General features: G+C 33.2%; 2 protein-coding genes across 2 annotated transcripts in view; one reads left to right on the top strand and one right to left on the bottom strand.

Moving 5' to 3' along the window:
* Positions 1 to 294: 294 nt before the first annotated feature.
* Positions 295 to 8,318, bottom strand: LOC119832172. The gene is made up of 4 exons (XM_038355783.1): positions 7,967 to 8,318; positions 6,363 to 6,529; positions 1,780 to 1,893; positions 295 to 538 (listed from the first exon to the last, which is right to left on the bottom strand). The coding sequence occupies exons 1-4, from the start codon at positions 8,034 to 8,036 to the stop codon at positions 479 to 481; spliced, it is 411 nt and encodes a 136-aa protein (XP_038211711.1). The 5' UTR covers positions 8,037 to 8,318; the 3' UTR covers positions 295 to 478.
* Positions 8,319 to 12,041: 3,723 nt separating this feature from the next.
* Positions 12,042 to 23,928, top strand: part of LOC119832152 — a 28,406-nt gene continuing 16,519 nt past the window's right edge. Inside the window, exon 1 of the mRNA XM_038355762.1 lies at positions 12,042 to 12,389. Within this exon, the coding sequence (XP_038211690.1) occupies positions 12,153 to 12,389 (237 nt within the window). The 5' untranslated portion in view covers positions 12,042 to 12,152. The remainder of the gene's footprint in view (positions 12,390 to 23,928) is intronic.

A 23,928-nucleotide genomic window follows, 5' to 3' on the forward strand; every position in this document is an offset into this window, starting at 1 on the left:
AATTAGTATATTATAACTCGATTTATCTTCGATTCATAATTTAACGAATTAATAGGAGCACATAGAGATAAAAAACCCCAATCATTTTGTGGATTAATAGTGCGAAATATGAATTAAAAAATGAATACGCTAAATTATACACAAAGACATGCATCAATGAGCAATTTAGAACCTTCATTAAAACTATTTTCTCGTAGATATTTATAAGAACACAGATATCACATTTTTATCATGTGTTTATGACGTGTAGTTTGTACTGAATATATGCATTAAGGTAAAGAAACAACATTTACATTCATAAAAAAATATATTTTATATTTACGTTAATACATTTTGTTAAATAATCTTACAACATAGTCTTACAATAATAAATTTACCAAACTAAAGTTTCGTTTTATTTCCATACACATTGTAAAACATTAGTTTGTATTTAAAGCGGGGTTTATACTTAAATATAGATGGATTGTATCACGGTCGATCACGGAACTCTCTTGTAGTATATCGTGACAGTGTGAGGCGTGTCGTCTAAGGTTACAGTCTGAAATTACAGAAAACCTTTTGTAATTAAAAAGGTAATTGTCGTATTTGCTTTATAATTAGTAAATTATTATGCAGAATTAGTACAAAGACGCGAACATACAAATAAATATAAAAATCGACGCTTAATTATCGTATTTTTTTCTAAATCTTAGTCTATAATCTATGTGAAATAATACACACATTAAGTACACGTATGACGGAAAGTGAACCCGTTTATCTTGCAAAAATTCTGCTAAATTGTGGTAAACAGTGTTACTGAGTCAGGGTCATGTTATAGAAATAATGTCAACCGGAAAACTGGCAAAGGTTTTAAAATATTTTTACGTAGTTATATAAAAGGTATACCTATAATTTACATAATGCTAGTAATTTATTTAATATTTCATTTGACACTGTTAAGTCTTTCATAACTTGTTATTGGGTGTATGTGTAGATACTACTCATTTTGGTTGATTTATAATTTTACTAGCTTTCTGCCCACGGCTTCGCGTAGTCAAAGCAAATTATTGCCATTTTTATGGGAATGAGATGCTTGATCGTGAGATAATGCATCCTATGTTTTGTATTATTAGTTTTGTATTATCTCAAGTCTCCCCGCTCTAACAATCGCCAGAAATTAAAATCATTTTTTTTTTTTTTTAATCGCCTAGCAGGCAAACGAGCAGGCGGGTCACCTGATGGAAAGTGATGCCCGTCGCCCATAAGCACTTGCGATGTTAGGGGCATCGCGAGTGTGTTGCCGGCCTTTGAGACAATGATATGCCCTTTTCTTGAAGGTATCCCCATCAAATGTGCCTGGGAACACCGAAGATGGTAGATTATTCCACAGGAGGGTTGTTTTTGGCAAAAAATGCCGAGAGAAGCGCACAGTGGAAGTGCGCCATGCATCCAGGTGGTGCGGATGATATTTTAATTTGAGGCGTGAGGTGCGGCTATGGAACTCGGCAGCCGGGACCAGGTCAAAAAGTTCCTCAGAACACTCCCCATTATAGATCATATTAAAAAACCGTGCGACGTGAAAGAACGACAAACAAATACACTTTCGTATTCATAATAGTAGTAAGTATTAATTTGTTAAACCTGAACACTTATAAATATTATTTATTTACTTATTTATTTACAACTTCTTAGAATTAATTTTATTTGAGCACAATTAGGTAATTTGTTCATAAACAATTTTGATAAATAGAAATAACGATAATTCAGTTTACAAATATCAATTGAAATTATAATATTTACCATAATACAGTCCCTGTCAGTGAAATGTCGTCTGAAGTATGCAGTTTTTCCGTCAGGCAGCTTCACGATCTGATGCAGAATGTTGTCGTTTTCCAATAGATACTTTATTTTTAACTGCAATTAGAAATTACTCTTATAGATTGGTTATAGCAAAGAAAACAATTAAACTTCTGACCCTAATACAGAACAGATAATAGATTACAAAGAAGATATAAAGGTACAATGTCGTCTTAGCAGTACTGATTCCGGAGTGGAAAAATTACAGAGTTCGTCTAGCGCCTGGTCACAAGACCCTTCTAACTATTTTAAACTCGATGGTAGTTAAAAACATTACTGTTCATAAACACTCGTAAAAGTTGAGATGAATAAAAAATTATAAAAAATGATAGCTTTCATTTAATTTAGGCATCCAAATACGATTATGTAATGTGACAAAAATTTATATTGCATGTTTAATATCGACTTTTTAATTCATCTCAGTAATAGTGACATTCTGTTGTGATTGTTTAAATAAAATTGCATGAACTCTGTGAGTGATAATGCGTATACTCCTTATCAACTGTATTATTTTTATCTCCCTTTTGTATTTTCGTAACCGAAAGTAAGCAAGAAACTACCGCAATGTAATATATAACAAAATCTAGCGGTAAGTTTGCTAAGTTCACGAAAATGTGGGAGTCGAGCACGCTTCGGCACGAATTGAGCCAGCTCGCACCGGGGAAGTACCACACCCCCACAGTAAAACCGCCGTGAAATAATAGCATGCTATTGTGTTTAGTACGGTGAGTGGGGGAGACGGAGGCCCATATCCTTTTCCTTAACCTTCTCAGTCCTTTCCTTTATTCCTCTGATCAATCCTTTCCTTATCACTTCCCAATTAAAGTCGGCAATCCATTTGTAGAGGCGAAAGGTCTGCAATTGACTTTACGCCTCTTCAAATGTTCATGGGCGGTGGTAGCGCTTACCATCAGGCGACCCACCACCTCCGTTGCCGACTATGACATAAAAAAATACATACATTTATTAATAAACTGGTAGATAATATTTTGGGTGGGCATTCAGCATTTCGTTTCTCAGTCAAAAATCCAGTCGACCACACCCACATAGCGTCATAAACATTATTATTTACATAACATCGGCCGTCATTAAGAACTCTTTACGACAGGCTCCATAATTAATTGAACAATATATATTTAAAATACAATGAGAACTGGGATTATTCGTTTTGGGTCAGCGTAATGTACGGTGGTCGACGTTTTATTTATACGAGGTTTTATGCTTAATAAATACGAATAAAATAGCGGCAGTTCGCCATATGAAATTTTTTGCTGACAACTCAATCGCGTAAATTTGTTTTTAACATAAATTTGAAAAATATTCTTTACTTGACAAAATAAATACCTATTAACATGTTATGAAAGATTTTGAGTTTGACATTAAGATTACATATGTCCCAATGTGTCACTCATGCAGGTCAATTTACGTTTGTGTATCAATCGAACCCTGACGTCTATTCGAATTTGCATGAGTTGATCTCAAAGACTATTTAATTGTGGAAGTCGAGCAAGTTATGGTACGATTTGGGCCAGCTCCCCGGTAGTACTATACCACACACACAGAAGACCGGCGTGTTAGTAGCATGCTACGTTATACGGTGAGTGGGGGAGCTGGAGGCCCGTTTTCTTTTCCTCACCCTTCCCAATTCATTCCTTCTCTGCCGTTCGTCGTTTCTTTATGCCTTAGGCCATAAAAGCGGGAAGCGCATTCGCATAGGCACTAACTCTATGTTCATGGGCGGTGGTGATTGCTTATCATCAGGCGAACCACCAGCTCAGTTGCCCGCTTTGACATAAAAAAACAAAAGAAAATGATCTGACAAATTCAATTGAAATTATACGATTTATTTTAAGCAATTGCATTGGAATTATCAAAAAGTGCTATTTCACTCTTTAATTTGTAATCACACGCGAGATGATGATCGAAGATTTACTATTGGTTATTTATAAGTCAACGAAATAAGTATTAATTTACACGGGACAGGATAACACAAGATTGCACAATGTCCAAGTGTCGGGAAAATGGTTATAATAAAATAACTTTACGTACAATCTGAATACATCCTTTGATTCAGTACTACGAACGCATGTGGGCGTAAAATTGAATTTGAAAACTTTATCCGCTTCATTATAAAAAGGTTTTTAAAGTGGGAGTTATACTCATGCAGTATTTAGTAATGAGTGGTTGTACATTCAGTAAAACAAAGACACATGTCGCAAAGAAGCACTTGCTACGCATAAATTATTATATTATATTCGGATGTGCGTAGGACTCACTTAAATATAATATCACCATTCTTAGGCCATTGACTTTCTATTTTAGATTAGTTAACTTTTTATATCTTATCGCAATAACAAAAATATAAGTGCATTCTGCTTATCGTTATTTTTTGAAGAATCATGCTAAGTGTACGATTTTTTTCGATGTTTCATCGCCCATATAAAGTAATATTCTTTCTTGTATACATTATACATGTCAGGTAGGTATTATATAAATGCTAGGTACTTCTACTTAAGGAAATTGTTTCTAGATATTTAACACGCTTATATTAGATTCACTTGCTTGTATGAGGCTGACTCCTTTAGCCTCGATTTGGACTCATGTTAAACGGACAGATTTTAGTCAAACTTTGTACCCTTTTCAAGGATCGGTAATAGGACAATAATTTCATAATAATGTAATCTTATTAACTGAAGTACGATCGCTAGGGTTTTGTTAATTTCCTACTCTGTATATGAGCAAGTCAGACAATTTAGTTGATTCTGTCCTTAAAGCGTGCTTCTTTAACTCTTATTATTATCATTCTTAACGATTTGTTTACGTAATGCCAAACTGTTCGTTCCCGGACACTATTTGCTGTAGGATGTTTAAAAAGATTATCGCCTAGCAGTAAGCACGCCGCATGTTCTGTAACAGCCCCTTCATATCTTACTTGCCTCGTTTAGAGGCTGCTAAATACCGAGACTTGCTTTTTTCTGGGTATTATGATCATTAGTGCAGTAAAACTTTAGTCAAAGATGAAAGGAGAAGCCTGAACGGGTACCACACCAAAACAAATGAATATGAACACTATAGAACTGACATAAGCCCGAAGGCTTTTATATATTTATTATGGAATGTATGATACAACTGTTTCCGAATTAACAGTTTTGCAGTTATCTTCAAAGCCTAAGAGGATTACTCTTTTGGTAGTCTTGTCAGCGGACTCTAAATTCTATGACGTTATCACAAAGTACTCATGAGGTACGCTGAACAATTTTTCTAAAGCGTTATATTAACATCTTTTAAATATGTCCCAAATTAGGGATTCAGACCTTTCTTGTCATGTGAATAGGCAATGAATTGTCTGAAACTCAACTTCATAATTCATTCAGTTATTTATTTATTCAATTAGATTTCTCATAAGAGAACCTTTGAACTGTCATAACATAATTTTAAAATTTATCACTCATTCGTTTTTTATATATAGATACTAGCTGCGCCCCGCGGTTTCACCCGCGTAAGTCCGTATCCCGTAGGAATATCGGGATAAAAAATAGATGTTGGCCGATTCTCAGACCTACCCAATATGCTTACCAAATTTCAGAGGAATCGGTCAAGCCGTTTCGGAGGAGTATGGCAACGAAAACTGTGACACGAGAATTTTATATATATAGATAGATAGATATCCGTATTTTAAATGTTGTATTCATAGAAATTTCGCAGCTGCATAATTTTTTATTTATCAAAAAGTACGTGTCACGTTTTATTACATTTCAAATATACAATCTAAAATTATTCCATGCATTACATATTATCAGTTACGTAACATTTCACCTGAGTTCACGATGACGTTCAAATTTGATTATATCGATTGAAAAACATGCAGGTAATACGAAAAAATTTACGAAAATTTCATAAACGTTAAGGGTTTTTCTTTATTAGCTTTCAGCATTAATCTGTAAAACATATAATGTTTCTACTAAGAACAGAAAATTTGCGTATAATTTAGAAAGAAAATTGCATGGTAAACTTTAAAAATTCATTGCCACAACGCGTTATGAGCTTTTTCATTAGAGCTACAACACGAACAGGCGTTGTGGCTCTTATACAGTAATCACATTGGGTTATTTTTTCACCCATTTCGATTTCGATTTTTGAGCGGAACATACATCCAACACCTGTTATACTTAACCTTATCTATAAGTAAAGTATATAGGATACGTGACCTGAATGTAAACGTCACAGATTATTATACGATACTAACTATAGTTATGGATATGGATTTATTCTTTATTTATAAGGAGGAACGTTGGCTCTTAAGATACAGAGTTTTTCTAGTTTAAGAGGCATTGTATATAGTTATGTAAGGTATAATATATTGGCAAAATAAAGATTTTGTTTATTTATTTATATTACTAATGAGGTCTTATGACGTCACGTCCCTCCGATCCCTAGATCCGACCATGCTACATAGTCGTAATAACGAAGTAAATATATTCTATCATCAATACAATAAACCATCACGAAATTTTCAATTTCCTTACCTTGGAGCCGTCTTTTCTCTCAACCTCTTGCTCCTCTTCCAGTTTGAAGCTATACGCGAGGTGGCGCGTCTCTATCCGCAGGTCCAGCTGGAAGTTATATTCGTCCAGCCGTGTGAAGCACACTGTGGGAGCCAGCCTGTGGAATGTGTTGATGATTTCTTTGGTACCTGCAATGAACTGGTGATTAGCGATTATAGTAATGTTGATGAAACAAATTGGGCAATTATCTGATTAATGATTTACTTATTTGCTCTTATACAGAGTTTACGCTAGGAAATTATCCTATTCTGGCAGTCCTTGTGAAAATAGCAAGAGATTTTTCTTTCAAATGTATGTCTCATATTACCTATTATTTATAAATAATATGTAATTGGTCCAGCAGTTCTTGAAATTAGCGCCTACGTTATAGAAGCATAGACATTTAAATACTTAATTAAAATACTTTAATAAAAATAGGTTTCGCATTTTGTATTTGTAATTTACATGTATTTCAAAGAAGTCACACCTCTTGAGTTAAGACTAAAAGTGATTTTTTTAAATATGTAATTCCTTACAGTAAGAATTTAGATCCTTACCCATTTCTATTCTATTGCTATTTTTAGTCATATTATCTTCTATTTTTATGCTAGATTTTGGAAAATCACATATAAAAACGTTATAATTTACCAGTCAACTAAAAACAACGACACATGTTTTCGTTTATTTATAGTGTGACGTGGTTTGAATTTATTATTAAGAATATATGATGATATCGGTGATTCTAGTCACGTGCAGGAATACGAACAAATTATTTGAAGTTTACAATCTTACAAAACATGAAAACTATAGTCTTTGCAAAGTTGTCTTGTGATGATTGTTCTTATATCTACACTTATATTATAAGGCGGAAACTTGTGTTTTTGCAACTTTGTATGTTTGTTAACGTTTTCACGCAAAAACCACTGGACCGATTTCATAAATTATTTCGCCAAAGCTGCAACTTCACTGAGTGACATAGTTTATATATGTACCACGAGCGAAGCCAGAGCGAAGAAGTATGTTATATATACATAATATAATTCTGTACTCCGTACATTAAAATATTACTTCAGTGATTAAAAGTTTTAAAATGTTCGGTTACAAGGATAATTTAATTCTATAGATGGTTGTTTATATGATTTTGGTATCTACTTGGTATCGACTTATACCTACGCACGTATGAATATGAAACACGAAGTGTCGATCATTTTTCAGTTAAAATGTTTTATAAATAAATTGACGTAAGTGTACAGATTCCATTAGAATAATTAGATGATACAATGTGTTTCGGCATTGTAATAAATACATTACGGCATAAACAATTGATTAGAAATATCATGAGATTAGAATCTTGCGTTTGGCATCATTTATCAAAATAATAACAAACTCAAACTATTCACACAACAACGCGTAAAGCAAGGGTAATTTATAAGTCACAGTATTTAGCGACAATAATTTTTATGGTAATATGTATGACGTCTGAAATTGTCAAACGTTACTTATACCTACGCATACAATTTATTCTGTGATATAACAATTCCAATCCTAAGTACAAATATAAAACAAAAACTAGATAAAGCACTCACTAGATTCCTTCACTAGTTCTTCTACGTTTTCACAGCGCGTCCGTTTGTACCTTTTGCCAGAAAACGACATTTTCAGCGATGGCTATTGTTACGTGGTCGAGCGTAAAGCGCGCAATACCAATATTGTGTATTAAATAAGATTACAGTATAGCAGCGTCACCTTATTAGCACAATGAGTCGACACATTTTTCACAGTGATATTTTATCTATTTTCATCAATATATTCCTTTTTATTATCGGAGCTGGGCCTCTTGCACCACCATTTGGTATCTGATAAGGACTTTATACAGTTTGACGTGAAGTTGGAGCAAGATGTTAATATCATATTGTAGGAACAAGCGAGTGCACTGGATTATCATTTTATGAGTAATTGGAACTTGTGTAAAGGAAAAAGAAGTAGGTATAATATAGTAGTGGCGTTTTCCTCAAAATGATGTGCGACTATTTATTCAACAGAAATGAGAAATACAGCGAGCGCAAACTTTGCTTAGTTCTTACTAGTTATATACATCTTACAGATGTTATCGTATATATTTTTATCAAAATTTAATTAATTTACGTTATCTTGTCTTTTTGTATTGTGTAATGTGTTGACATAGCTTGTCTATCCATTGATACTACCTGCAACATCTACTGATTAGCGTATTGTTAGAGTGTAGATTCCTGGTCCTCATCCCTGTTCCGAAATACCCTGACTAAGTTTTGAGATATACCTTGAGTATTTATTCCCTATTAGCTCTTCGAAGATGAAAATCTTCGTTAAAGTTAAAGTTGCGAATACGCTCCGAATCAAATAAAATATTTATGAAACAAATTTTGGTCGTTCGAAAAAAATTTCCTACCATAATGTTAATAACGAAATTAGATACATATCGATTGGCGTAAGTACCAAAACAAAATAATCGTTAGTTTTCGAGAAGATGCGTATTATCCAAAATCAATCAATCCTCGTTTCGCGTCATTGTGAGGAGGTTAATTAAACTTTGTAGTTCGTAAAAAAACCTTCAACTTTTCAGCTAAGATTTTGCAGAAATTTAATATACATAGGTTTTGTTAGTTGAGTCCTCTTTTGGATAAGGAGTAGATAGCTCCAAAAAAAAAGTACAAAAACGTCTAACATTTCGGAGTCCGATGTAACCGCGTAAAAAAAACGAATACCGCTGAGCGCACCCCCTTGTCATGGCGGTCATAAAACCAAAAGAAAAGTCCAGTAATGGCCTTTTTTTCAATAGAGAACCGTTTGCCTACCATCTCCCATGGTAAGCGTAGATGTAGTTTAAGATTGAGCATGCTTCCCTAGAAGGTACCTGTTCCTTCTACCCTTGAAAATTTCTTCTTTCTCATGAAGACTTGAATGATGAGCTTGATGGAATGGGGGTGGCACTTTTGTTTTTAATTTTTTGTTCAAAAATTTATTTAAAAAAGGAAACCATAAATAAATAAAAATTATTTAAATTGTCCTTTTTTGGGTTTTTGGGTTCAAACGGAAGGTACCAAATAGAGAAATACTGTCAATTGATAACCTCCACGTTTTATTCGAAGTCAGTTGAAAACTCCTGCTGACTGTTGGCAAGTCTCCGTAGAAATAATGCAACTTCGTAATTCGTTAGAATATATACTAAATAATGGATTAAATATTATTGAAATGTCAGACGGATTAAGAGTTTAAATATTGCATAGTCGCTGTGTAACTTAAGCCACGTGTGCCTTACCCAACCGCGCCGGTGTGAATGATATCGAGGTGATATCTTCTTGCATAATAATGTTATGAGAATTGTCATACAAGCTATGATCATTCACTATGAATGCTTATGATAGGTCAGCAGTAGCATGGCCTGTTTGAACTTAATAAATAATAATCTATGAAAAATAGCAATTCCGGATAAGAATAGAGTAGGTAAGAAGGCTATGAAAACCTAGCAGTGAGTAAGAACTTATAGCATTTTCACTCTGAATATTGGTTTTTAGTTTATTATTATTGTAGAAGTTGAGCACGCTGCGGCACGAATTGGGCCAGCTCGCACCGGGGATGTACCACACCTCCACAGAAAACCGGCATGAAATAGTGGCATGCCACTGTGTTTCGTACGGTGAGTGGGGTAGCCGGATGCTCGTTTCCTTTTCCTCACCCGTCCCAGTCTTCTTTCCAGTCGTTAATCCTTTCCTTTTCCCTTACCTCATAAAAGCGGGCAGCGCATCCACAGAGGCACATCCTTTGCGAATGTTCATAGGCGGTGGTGATTGCTTACCATCAGGCGAACCACCAGCTCAGTTGCCCGCTTTTACATAAAAAAGAGTTCAAATGAATAGCAATTATACTAAAATAATCGCTGGTCAAACAAAACCCCTGTCATCGGTAGAAACAATTTCACAACTGATGCATTACTTCCAGAGAATACTTCCTACTAACTTACAAACTATGCCCTTATCATAAGCACCTAATTTAGACAAATAACAAACGTTTATCGCTCCACCATCGACGGAATTAGTGCGTAAGATGACGCTGGTGATTCATCACAACCATTGATATTATATTGCGGATATTAATCACAACTTGATCTATTAAGCATATGATGTAAGAAGTAGCTGATAATCAATATATCTACAATATGTCACACAAACAGATATTTTTACGTAATTATCTATGAGGTGGCCTATATCCTTTTCCTTCGCTTCCCAGTCCTTTCCAATCCTGGAGGAATAATCCTCTCGTCAATCCTTTCTTAATCCCTTTCCAGCTTTAAGTCGGCAATCCATTTGTAGAGGCGTAAGGTCTGCAACGAGTCGACCTTACGCCTCTCTAAATGTTCATAGGCTGTGGTAGCGCTTTCCATCAGGCGACCCACCAGCTCCATTGCCGACTGTGACATAAAAAACACATAGTAAATCGTAAATGACAGGGATTTTTAAAAATATAAGTATAATTTTGTTGAGATTGTTGAGCAAATCGCGTATGTAAGAAATATTATTGAATTTGTTGTAGATTTATTTCAAGATATTTTGATAGCCTGAACCGGATACAAAAGATAAGTGTTATCCTAGCAGAAAAAAAAATGAGGAAAACGGACCTAGTATAGTATTATGTTATCTGTGGTAGGACCAAGTTTTCTGATATTCAGTAATTATTTAATCATTTGGTCATTATATAATGATTTAGACTTTTTTCTATGCGCTTAGTTTACACAGAAATTCATAATTTTCTTTATATTTAATTTTTCAGTTTTTCATTACAATAGGTAACTTCTATTTTAGTGTATTTATTTGGAGATATTCTCCCTTTTAATATTTTTCTGGCGAAGGAGTCCATTTTCTTAAGACTCGTGTATCTTTCTCAGCTCTCCTTCTGCCACAGGGTATAGATACATTATGTTAGCTGTGGTATAAATACATAGATAACTCGAAATTTTACAATTAACATATGTTTATCAAAGTTACTTTGCTACTAAAACTACAATTTAGATATAGGTAATGTTGAAAAGAGAATTTTTTAAGCTTTTTAAAGCCTTAACCAGAAATCTTTGTTATGAATTTGTTCCCCCATGTGCAAATAAGAAATCTGCAATTTTTTCAACGATAGTGACAGACATTTAAAAAGTTTATGCTTCTTTTTGTTAAGAGACTAGTTGATACATTTACGTAGCTTTTCGAGTTTAGAAATTACTACATCTCGTTTGTGTTAATAAACTAAATAAAAATGAAATAATATCCATTAGACATTAACCTTTTTATTTAAATAATAAGTGTAAATATTTATTAAAAGCTGGCAAATAACGTGTGAAATACATGTAGATTTTTTTCTTTAAAGTAGCTTGTTGTGTCAAATTCTGAACCGGCAATAAATTCCATTGCATTACGCAAAAGTTAATTGATTTTCAGAGTAAATTCTTTAAATGTGCAAGTCGAGATTTATTGCTTGCAAAAAGTTCGCTGTCAGAATGAAAAAAAAATAACGTCAAAGGATTACGACATATGCGTAAGAGTGACATGAAAGCATGCAAGCTCTAGTTACAAGTTACGGTGAGCGCGCGGCCTTCAGCGGCCAGCACCGTGAGGGCGGGGGCGCCTATGAGTGTGACCGGCAGCGACCAACCCGCCACTCGTACTGCGCTGTTCAAACAACCAACGCGCTTCCAAAATCAAAAAATTGAATTCGCGTCCGGAATGACAGATTGATTTTTTTTTAAACATGTGGCTATGGTTCTTGTTGGGTTTCGCCGCGGTGTGGACGGCGGACGGCGCAGGCGCGGGCGCCGCGCGGCTCGCCTGCTACGTTGAAAGCGCGCGAAATTCTGACTTTACGGAGTGTACACATCTCGTTTACGCGGGGACGGCCAGAGGAGACAAACTCGACGCTCTTCTGAAGGACTACAGAAAACATAATCCGAAATTAAAAATTATTGTGCGCGTCACGAACGAGGATAAGGTAAGCTTTTTGTGTTATTCTAGAGATATTTGATAACTATAGTGTTGAGCACTGAAAATTTAATAAGAAAATATCTAAATAAGAAAGGACACATGATAGTTTTTAATTATCGTGTGTCCTTTCTCGGGGCTCAAACTATCTCTGTACCAAATTTCATACAAATTGGTTTAGGGTTTAAGTGTGCAGAAGAGACATACAGATACAGAGAGACACTGAATTGCTTTCGCGCTTATAATATTAGTTGGGATAGTTAAAATTATTTGAGGTAGATTTCTTATAGGATAAAACGTAAATTAATTCCTTTAAGAAAACTACGAAAATGAGAATGCAACGAGACCAAACTAGATCGACTAACTAATATGTATCCCTGGGTTACCCTCCTACCTTCAGGCTACATCCTCAGCTTGATGGTATCGTAATATAGTATTGTCACCTGATCATTATACTTAATTGTGGAGTAACGTGGTGATTAAGAATAAGAAGTCGTAATTAAGATTTTTAAATTGCATTTCATACTAGCAAATCACCCGGCTTCGCCCGTGCTACATATTTATTTCCTTACTAGACGCTCGTCCGCTCGGTTATCAAGATTCCTGTTTTATCCCAAGGGAACTTTTAATCGGGATAAAAAGTATTCTATCACCTAAGTCAGCTCATACCCTGTTTGTATATCTAATCATCAAAATCCGTTCAGTAGTTTCAGCGTGATTGACGGACAAACATCCAAACAAACTTTCACGTTCATAATATTAGTGTGATTTACAACTCGACCTAACAAAAAAAGTATAAAAATCACAATAATTTTTTATGCACATAAATTAAATTTCGACTCATGTGGATGAGTCTGTGTTAAGAAATAAAAAAATAATATATTGCCAAGGGACATATCTGCGAACGATAAATAAATTTCGACTTATTTTGCCATCTGAAAGCAATTCTTCGATACAAATAATAGATAATAACAACCGGATAGTGAACACCGGCTTTACGTGCTATTAAGGTTAACAGCCATTTCAAATTATGTAATATTTACTTACACCTAATCTCTTTTAAAATGACAGTTCGGTGGTCCATAGTTCTTTACTAACTGTCATTGAAAGCTAGCCTCAATTGCCTTCCGTTTGCGTCCATATTCGTTCGTTGGAGCAGTGAAGAAAGTTCGGAAATACCCGGGTCTAATGCTCTCATTGTTTCCATTGATATGTTAATTAGTTACAAGGTGCTACTTGCGTAAGATCTTGTTAAGAAACGCTTTTTTCGGAATACAAGAACAACTCTGTTGTTACTATAGTATATAGTTATAAAATTTAAAAATTCACTTAAAAATTGGCCATGTGTTTGACTTGATGTGATTGAGAATGAGATTTTATCGGATTAATATATATAGAATTCAAAACGCTTTCAACGCATTTTAAGCATGATTATTTATTTGTATTAGTAATTACAGACTATTGCGTCTGTGTATTTACATCTGGATAAATACTCGACGTACCAACTGCGGAGAAATAGTTGGAGGTAGTTCACAAAACGTATTACCGTCTCATGAAGGTACCATGTATCTTCTCACTAGCCCCGTGACTACGCTACGAAAAATTAAATCTACACAAGTATTATAAACAGACAGAATTTGTATTTTTGTTTGTTTCTTTGTAATGGATAAACTCAAAAACTACTGGACCGATTTTAAAAATTCATTCACCATTAGAAAGCTGCAACCTCGCTTAGTGACATAGGCTATATAGGTACCACGGTCGAAGCCGGGGCAAACTGCTAGTATATTAATAAATCGCGTTAAAATTCCAAGATAATACTCGCGTAAAGCCAAACTTAAAAAGTCAAGATTAAAATTAGATCAATGAGAGAAAACACATAGATAAGGATGCAGATACCTACATATGAATAATGAAGAATTCGTCTGTATACCGTGTAACTATTATAAACACATACACCTTTGCACAGGTATGCGTTTATATTAGTTTAAACTTCGAAGGGTGACAGGTATATCGACAGATTCCTCATCTGAGAAAGAGTCTTTTTAATTTCGTATTTCAAATTATCGTTGATGTATACATGACATTCGGACAAAAGCATCAAAATTATACAGATGCAAACCTTAAGGTCCTGTTATTCAGGCATTAAGGCACACTTATCATACGCTGATGACGATTTTTTTATTCCTTTCCAATGAAACTGACGACCATTCGACGCTCGCCGCGTATCAAATGTTGAAGTGCTTTTTAAAGTTCTTACAGCGAGTACTCCTGACAACATGTTTCATTAATTATATATACGCATACAAGTAAATTTTTTACACTGACGAATCAACACATAATGTTAAAGCGACTTTCTTACTGCAATTTTGAGTACGAGGTCGCATGTTTGGTATGACGTCGTGACGTCATTTATATAATTATTTACCTGATTATTTGACATGCCCACAGACAAGCTATTTTGAGTTATGATGGGCCAACGCATTGAAATTAAAATGTCGGTAGCTGTATAAAAATACGTAATAAAAATACCAATACTGGTACGTGTACGTACGTACGTACGTACGTACGGGTACGTGCCAAGTCTTTTGAAAGTTTTTCAGCAGTATCAGGCAGATAAAATTATGGAAAATATCGGTGTTTCTGCGTACTTAGGCCGACCATTACACTACTCATAAAAGAACATACTGTAATTCACTGGTATTTCTCTGGTTGGTCCAAATACAGAGACGGTAAAGACTAATTATTTATTATAATAGGATTTTTTTTTAAACAAACCATAGTATCGATACAGAAACTCCCGAAGGAAGGTCATGGATCCCGTCAAATGCACCTAATCAAATTCAATTTAAATACATTTTTTCAGTTCTTAAGGACTCTACTCATTACAGCGTATAATACTATGGCGATTATCACACTATGAGGAAGGTGATGCAACGATCTAGTCATAGTCTCATAGTTTTCAATACGAAGAAGTTTTTAGCTTCACGCCCTTCTGTTACGGTCATGATATAACAAGTTGTAGTGAGTAGAGTCCTAAAACAGGATTCCACCTCTTTTTACAAATGTTATTTAATACTGTTTGGTAGATTTCGAACTGTTATCTTTTTTCTATTTTGAACCCGTCCATAAAACAGTACTTGCATGTTTTTTTTATTGATTTTTGCTTTTATTGTAACTGAACTGATTATATTACGAAAATCAATGATTAAACAACATGTTAATCGATATAAACATAGACATGTAAATATTGATAGGTATAAACGTGCATTTAAAGTTTCAATTGCTTCAGTAGGCTTAGATAGCTGTAAGTAGAACGAGGCGAAACATAAGATTGCCAAAACAAGCAGCCATTGGATTAATTAACCATTTATGGAATGTAGATTTAATATTGTTTGGTGGTTTTTGTTCATACTGGATATCCGTTTCGAAGGATTAAATTGACATTTTTTCTAACTCTAATATGATTTACGCACTGTTGTAATTATATTGGAACCGAGCGATACATGTTTGTCGTAAGGTTGGGCTGGCTGGTAATTTTTTTACGTCGTAAATATTTATCTTGGTGTAGACCATATAATTGGATTGTTAGTAGTACAGATTCATTCACCCTGAACCAAGTTGTGTCTGATTAAATGTAAGATAGGTTGTTCATTGAAATTATTGCAAAATTCTTTCTCATTGGGGCTTTTCATAAAGACGGACTTTATACGATCACCTTATCTTAAGCTGACAGCTTAAGTATTGCATGGCTTCTTAATTTTGAACTCTCTCCGTGTCGCAACTTGTATCCTCGGCACATCGAAGCGAGCGAGACTATAAGCGTATACGTGATTGACAGTTGGGATCGAAATTCAGCCAGTAAACCTGACAATCTCATGAAGTTTTGGCGTTTTGAGTTTTCCTGTTACTTTATATTTATCAAATGACTTAAAAAAGGAGGTTTTCAATTCGACTGTGGGTTTATTGGGTTTTTTACCTCAGAACTTTCGATTGGGCGTACCGAGTTTGATGAATATTTTTTTTAATACTGTTGCTTTCCATGTGGTCCCATTTAAATTTGCTCTAGTTCTAACAATAGGAAGGCAGTTTAGTTATTTAATAAAAAATTTAATGCTATAACGATCTTGAACATTTTTCAAAAACAGTCACTGAATGGGCCAAGTTAAGACTGTGAGGAAAGTTCCTAAAATGAATTTTGAATGGTTTATTATTTGAACTTCAATACGCTATAGTTACGTTAGTAGATCGTTTATCGTTTGACTGTTTCTTTATATTAAAAGATAAGTATCAATGCTTAACTTTCCCATTTCGCTTTATGGTAAATTAACAAAAGCTTTGGCATGTGTAACTTACGCAATTTTATTTGTGTTATGTAAGTTTATTGATTACAAAACTATTCTTGCACTGATCTCGATATAATTATTTTTATACAAAAATACTTAGTTCCATATCTATTATGTATCATAAAAAGTCTGGTTAATAATACCACTTATAACTCAATAAACTGTTAAAAATTTAAAAATTTCGCAAAGAATAGTAGTACCTGGGCGAACTCGGCGTGAGCAAATAGTTTTTAAATAATATTTATTAATTTTATTTCCGCTTTTTGATAATAAAAAGAGAATTAAGTGATAAGGCGATATCATATCGATTGCTTCATCAGAATTTGATATCAAGGTTCATATTTACCATATCAAGCGTCTGGGAGTTGAAATGACTTGTATAAATATACGATACATTTCGAAATATTTCGAGTTATATAGTCTTTAACGTGCAGTAAGGATTACCGTGTCTCTTATGAATACCTTTACACAACGATAGATACTTAATGTGTTTTTTATTAAACAGGATATCAACATATCGCGCCTTTAACATCTTAGTATTACCAGTATTTTGTTATCTGTGGTATTTTTCATAGGTTAATTCCACGCATCCAAAAAATAATCAAATTCAACTCTAATTATATATAAACACGGTTCCAGCATTAACGTACGATGCTGTTTATTATGGTAGGTTAATTACAATTCAGAGTACTCCTAGCGAATCTCACGTGCAGATTAGGAAAGCAATAGATATAACTGTTATTAAGTTTAACTCGATAAAACCAATATTATACAATAAAGATTGGTGCACTGATCGTTCTTCTTAAATACTCCCAAACACACGGAGTAAGGAACTATCCTTGGCCAGATAGCTAACGTGGAGTTGACCTTAAGCTTATGGTATACAGATGAAATATGCAGATCAATTTGAAAGAGTAATGGATAGAGTTTTTGACAGTCCAATTCAGCTGCTACAGATAATAAATAGGCGTGATCTTGACACAGCCTCCTAATTGCCAAGGTTGGTTCGAAAAATGATGGTAAATTAATCATATAGCCAACTTGATATACATATGACGGGTTTTTAATGGGCTTAACATAATATTTATATTAAATGAATATTTGAAAAAGTTAAACAATCTCAATGATTTTATCAATCCGCAATTGTGTAATGAGTTTAGACAAAATTGGTATGGGGCATATACTCTTCCTATCTACTTCAATATTTTTAAAAACAATTTAGGAGTAGGTACGTCAGATGTGAATAAAATTTTACTATGAATAAGTAATTTATTGTGGGATTTTTTTCCTTTTTTATTCGCCCCTTTATCAAACAGATAGAAAATTTTCCGAACATCAGACACTAAGCGACTGGAAATATGAATTAAAATGTAAAGATCAGTGGCGTTTGAGGCTATTGATCCAGTTCAGTAATTAACAGAATAAAAGGCAATTAGTTACAACTGCGATGTGAGACGGTTTCCGCGTATACCTTACAATGCCGTCTCGTATCAACAGTATCAGGTTTGTCAACGGATTGCTGACTCCCTGTCTCTTGTTGAAAGGGGCGTCTCAAGTCTAAGTTAATGTTATGCTTGCTTGAGGATTAAAAGTAAATATCATGAGAGGTCTGGGACATTAGGTTTGATATTGGTATGATTTGTTGTACCATTGCGTTTCAATCATATGAAGCCATCATAACTTCTATGTATTATGTTTTCGGATTTAAATAGGGTATTAATAAATTTCCTTTTTTCATTTAATTAAATAATTAATAGTATAAATTGCACTTCCTTGTCATAAGCGACTTCGCACGCATAGACAAAGAACTCGCATATTTCTCGTTTGTTTGGGATTTTCGCGATCCTGTCTATCCTTATAAAATTTTTAACTATTTATTAGTAAATATGTATATACAGAGGTTTAGGACAGACAGATAGTATTGTATTAATAGGTCTTATATTAGCCGTATTTATAATTCCAATCTACTGCATAACCGCATTTATGTTCCCAGTGTCTATGTAAAGGAATCAATTCATAAAGTTTACATACTCGATACCTATAAATAAGTCCTTGTACATAATGACAAAATTATATAGAACGATATAACTATCACGCCCTGCTAGGCGCACAAGTTAATATGTCTCAAAGGGCACTGGTATAGGTGTGGCTCATTTCATACACACATATACATGTATCTGGATCAACGATGTCAGCTGCATGTACTTTATAGCATCGAGCCAAGGTGGTGCTTCGCCCTGTGTGTCAAGGTGATGATCGAAATATTGATTCGATGATCGCTGCCACTCGTTTTGGAGTGAGGTGAAGCTTTTCTAATGATGACGTTACTAAATCCAATTTCAAATTAATTCCAAATTCAAATATTGTTTATTTATTTTCGCTTTCTTATATTTGCGCACCAAGCAATAGAAGAGCTTAGTTAGGTAGAATATTAGCCACACAAAATTGTTATAATAAAAACAATATTTCAATGATAACATACATAATTTGTAAGTACATCTTGCAAATAAATATAACTCGATTACTTTTCTAGGAAATTAATTAGGGAATTACAGAAGCATTTTAAGCGATATGATTTGGGATAATTTCAATAAGAAATTATAGAATTTACTAGCTGTAAAAGAGAGAGAAAGAAAGAGAGAAATTAATGGAGACGTGGGAATAAGTCAACATCAGTTTAAATTATTGTAATTGTGCTATCCTAATATGTATTCTTAATAAATAACGATATTGACATGAATTATTGGCGAATAAGGTGTGAAATGTAAATAAAGACGTGGTTTCATTCACGAAATTTACGTGATTTATCTTATTTGATATAATTTATCATAGTTATATAATCTATAACTAGCTATACGCATTATTTTCCAGAAAGATGTGGAAAAAGCAAGTAGGCACCTATTTGAACTGTAAATAAATAATGAAGCATATAAGGATTTGGCGTTTGTGGTATTCGTAACCATTCAGTTTATGCAATTCCACAGAAACTACCTACATTTTAAATAATATTTAATGAATGGAGTTATTCTTAAATTGTCCAAGCGATTACAAATTGAACAAGAAGTTACAATATAATAAAACGAATAACATATTAAATTATAAAAAGGAAACAGATTACTAATAAATTAAATTGTAACTTAAATATTTATGTAAAGTTACCATTTTTTAAAACTACCACCGTTCTACTAAGCTTCTGTCGAGTAAAATCCGCAAAAATAACATTGAATTTAAACAGGGTCATATAAAACACAAGAATATATTAAGTAACACTGAACAATTTATTTTAAAAATCGGAAATAAACAAAATTAAGCGTGGCTTGTAACATAACACCCATACGTAAGGTCAGCATAATGTTCCTCATTATATAACCAGATATCTGATGAAAGTCCTTTAAATAAAACATCTGTATTAAGGTCACGTTGCTTAACTGACTGAGCATTTTTAAATCTTTTTCTTACAATGGTAACATGTGCCTGACAAACCTGCCGAGTGACCTAGATACCATCAAGGGCGGTGAGACCTAGGTGATTTGGCTAGTGTTAACGAGCCGCCTAGCTTTTTTGTAACTCAACTTTTTATAGTATAAATATCCTTTGTTGTATATAAATTATCTCTCGACTCGAACTTGAATACATAAGATTAATAAACATATTCTATATATACCTATTTTATAACATATCATAGTCCATAATCTTCATTAAAAATTATTCGACAATCTTTGACACTAACTTCAAAACCATTAAGAACTTTGATATACTGTGAAAAAATTATAAACGTAAAGTTATGGCCAATTTCAAAAGTTTAAATACCCATATTTAATAAAATTGCAATATTTAAAGTACATACGGATTTCAAAAGGTCAAATAATTCATCGTTCTGAAAAACTGACGCATCACGCACGCCTGATTTCGGGTTTCGCGCGCTTTCGTTTTTTTTTTTAATTATTCTCGCAATTTGCATGGCACGGGTCACGTTCGTAAAACAGATAAGACACTCATTGTGTTTCGTTTATCGATATTTTTGATTGGGAACCTTTTAAATGTTTATAGTGTAAGAGAAGAAACAATTAGTATCAAACCTATTAAAATTTATTGACAATAACTACCTACATCCTGTAATTAAGAAGATATTAATTATATTTAGAAACATCTTAATTGTATTAGATATATATTACGACAAATAAATGCTAACAAACCAGTCCATATACGTAATTAAATGTCACGCGTGTATTTAATCAATGTTGCCCTATATTATGCACATTTTATTATCTGTATGTAGCCGCACGTGCGCAAATTTCGCAAAACGATTTTATCGTAACGCAAAGCTAAACATGTTGTCTATAAATTATCTGTGGACACAATATGTGGAAAGTGTAAAGCAGTATTGTTCCAGTTTAAAATAATGAATACCAGGGATAATAAATAGGTATTTAACCTATTAAGTACTAAGTTTTAGGCTAAATCAATTTAAAACTTTTTTAAGGTTTGAATACATACATCAGTCTTCATAAATGCTTACTTTTTATAGGAATGTCACATAAATGGAAATCATTACGTGAGAACTAATTAAATATGCGCATAAATAATAAAAATCGTAACATGGCCAGTGCACACATGAATACAGTCTGCAAGGAGTAATAACAACAATAAACTATGATATAGTATTATGTTATCTGTGCTATGATTTTGTATGTTTAATAATAATGTTTTTACTTGTTCAATAGAGATTTGCCATTTTAGATTTGTTCGATCGTTACTTTTATGTAACGGCATATAAAAGGTTTTATTTATGTTTTATATTACTGCCTTTTCTATCGTTGTTTTTTAATAAATTCACATGTAGTGATCACTTTTATTATTGTATGGGTAATCTTTACTTCATCTCCAAATAGGTACGCTATAGAAGTGGCATTTGGGTATCGGTTTTTATTTAATCAAAACATTTGAATGAAAATAAAAAAATGGAATGTTTTTATTCTTAATTCCAGGCTTTAAAATAGCTATAATTCTTCCATTATCGGAAAGTTCTTCGAAGAAATTTTAGATATTTGATAAAACCTAAAATGTTACTGGTATGAAGTATAAAAAATATGTATATATATATTTTTATTCTATTTAATTCAAACATATAAATTTACGTTGCGTTTTCGGTTGATTTATTATATTTTCCCAATCATTTTCTGTACCATGGTTTTGCGACTTTACATTAATTTAAAAAAATCGATATTAAAGTTTTATCAAAATACTTCCTACCGCCGGCGGCTTTGCCCGCGTGGAATTATTTACAAATGAATTAGTTATCCCAAGGGCGCACTTAATAGGTAAATCATTAGTTTCATCGTGATTGATGGACGAACATCCAAACAAACTTTTACGCTTATAATATTAGTGTGAAGTGTGATTATATACAATGTTCATTCTGAAACAATATTTCGTGTAAATTTAAACATTGCACAATATATCAGTCAATTAACTATTCGTGATATTTAGATTTTAAATTAGAAATAAGTAATCTCGATGTCAATGCTGACTGTGAACATAAATTTTAAAACGTGTGTTTGAGTCATTCATTACCATTCGGTCTAAATACTAAATAAGGTGCGATGTATACGTGTTGAGGTTTTGTATTTGCTGTAAGAACTCTATTAAATGAATTTTTAAGGTCTTTTTTAATTGAAAGTCCAAGGAAATTAATGGAACTGTTTTTTTTGTTATATATAAATATTGGTACACAGAATGTATCCCATGTAAAGCTGTAATTACAAACAGATACTCAATGTTATTATTTATTTAAAGGTAGGTATTTAAAGGAACCACATACTAGCTTTAAAATAAACGTCATCAACGGTTCGGTTCACCCAGTCAATAAATCTGATGTATCAAACACAACATGAATTGAGAATCTTTCTTTTTTATTTAAATAAAATGAAATTGTGCTTATTTTAAAGGAATATTCGTTTTTAACCAAATTTCGTTTCAATTTTGTGGGAGATAAAGTTGAAAATTCAAAAGACAAACCCGACTATTTTTGAGATATTCTGATACCCGTAAAAATGTGAATCTCTTTATTACGTAGTTGTGTTGGAAACAGTAAGAAACTATTTTCTACCATTAAAATCTCACCTCTCCTCAAAGTTACATTTGCCTGTTACATTTTCTTCTCTTTCCTATGGGTTTCATCTTGTTCAAATTTCTATTCACTAATTACTCATTAATAAGATGCATGTTTACGAAATAGCAAGAGACTGGGGAAATTTTTCCCAATAAAGCAAACAAATGGCTTACTCCAATCACTGTCGCCCTTGAACATTGAGTTAATGAACGTAACTCTTTGAGTGTGGTCAGTTTTTTTAGACAATGTAATTTATACGAGACCAGACGACATGCGAGATCTGTGACACAACGGGTTTTTGCGTTAGCTGTGCAAAAAGTTTGTTTTGATTTCATTTCGTTATGTAAACTTTTAATAGACTGTGACTTAAATAAAAAATATAGTTTAAAAAAACTAAAAAACACGCTTTTCAAGCACATCAAACTAAAAACTATAAAATAATTTTTAATATAAGCTGAAAACAATAATGAACGAAAAATACTAATATTGTTGTGAATAATTTTTAATATGAACTGAAAATAATAATGAATGAAAAATACTAGTATTGTTGTGAAAAAAGCGTGGGGCGCTTTGTGCCATATTTTTCGTGTATTGAGCAATGGGATGATGGGATAAACTTATCAAGTTATTGAACTGTCCCCGATTCTTGATGAGTGTACGAAATTTGAATGAAATCTGCATGTTTAAAGTGAGAGAAAATCGAGCTTAAAGGTGTCAGTTACATATATATGTATATACATGCATACAAACTAACAAACAAGTAAGAAAACATACAAGTGAAGTTAATAACAGCGTTTTAAAACTAATTCACAACTGCATAAAACGACATACTCGATTGGAGTTATATATCTATCATACAAATAATTTTTAATATATGCTGAAAACAATAATGAACGAAAACACCTTATTTCCCACTTTAAACATGCAGATTTCATTCAAATTTCGTACACTTACCAAGAACCATCATTCATCCCATCATCCCATTGCTCAATACACGAAAAATATGGAATAAACCGCCCCACGCTTTTTTCACAACAATACTAGTATTTTTCATTCATTATTATTTTCAGTTTATATTAAAAATTATTCAC

This window comes from Zerene cesonia, chromosome 15, assembly GCF_012273895.1.
Source record: "Zerene cesonia ecotype Mississippi chromosome 15, Zerene_cesonia_1.1, whole genome shotgun sequence".
Taxonomy (NCBI): domain Eukaryota; kingdom Metazoa; phylum Arthropoda; class Insecta; order Lepidoptera; family Pieridae; genus Zerene; species Zerene cesonia.

Coding starts and splice junctions, on each gene's coding strand:
- LOC119832172 (XM_038355783.1), bottom strand. CDS start 8,036: ATGTCGTTTTCTGGCAAAAGGTACAAACGGACGCGCTGTGAAAACGTA. Junction 6,530..7,966: donor AGAACTAGTGAAGGAATCTA/GTGAGTGCTTTA, acceptor AGTTCATTGCAG/GTACCAAAGAAATCATCAAC. Junction 539..1,779: donor CTGACAGGGACTGTATTATG/GTAAATATTATA, acceptor CTGTAATTTCAG/ACTGTAACCTTAGACGACAC.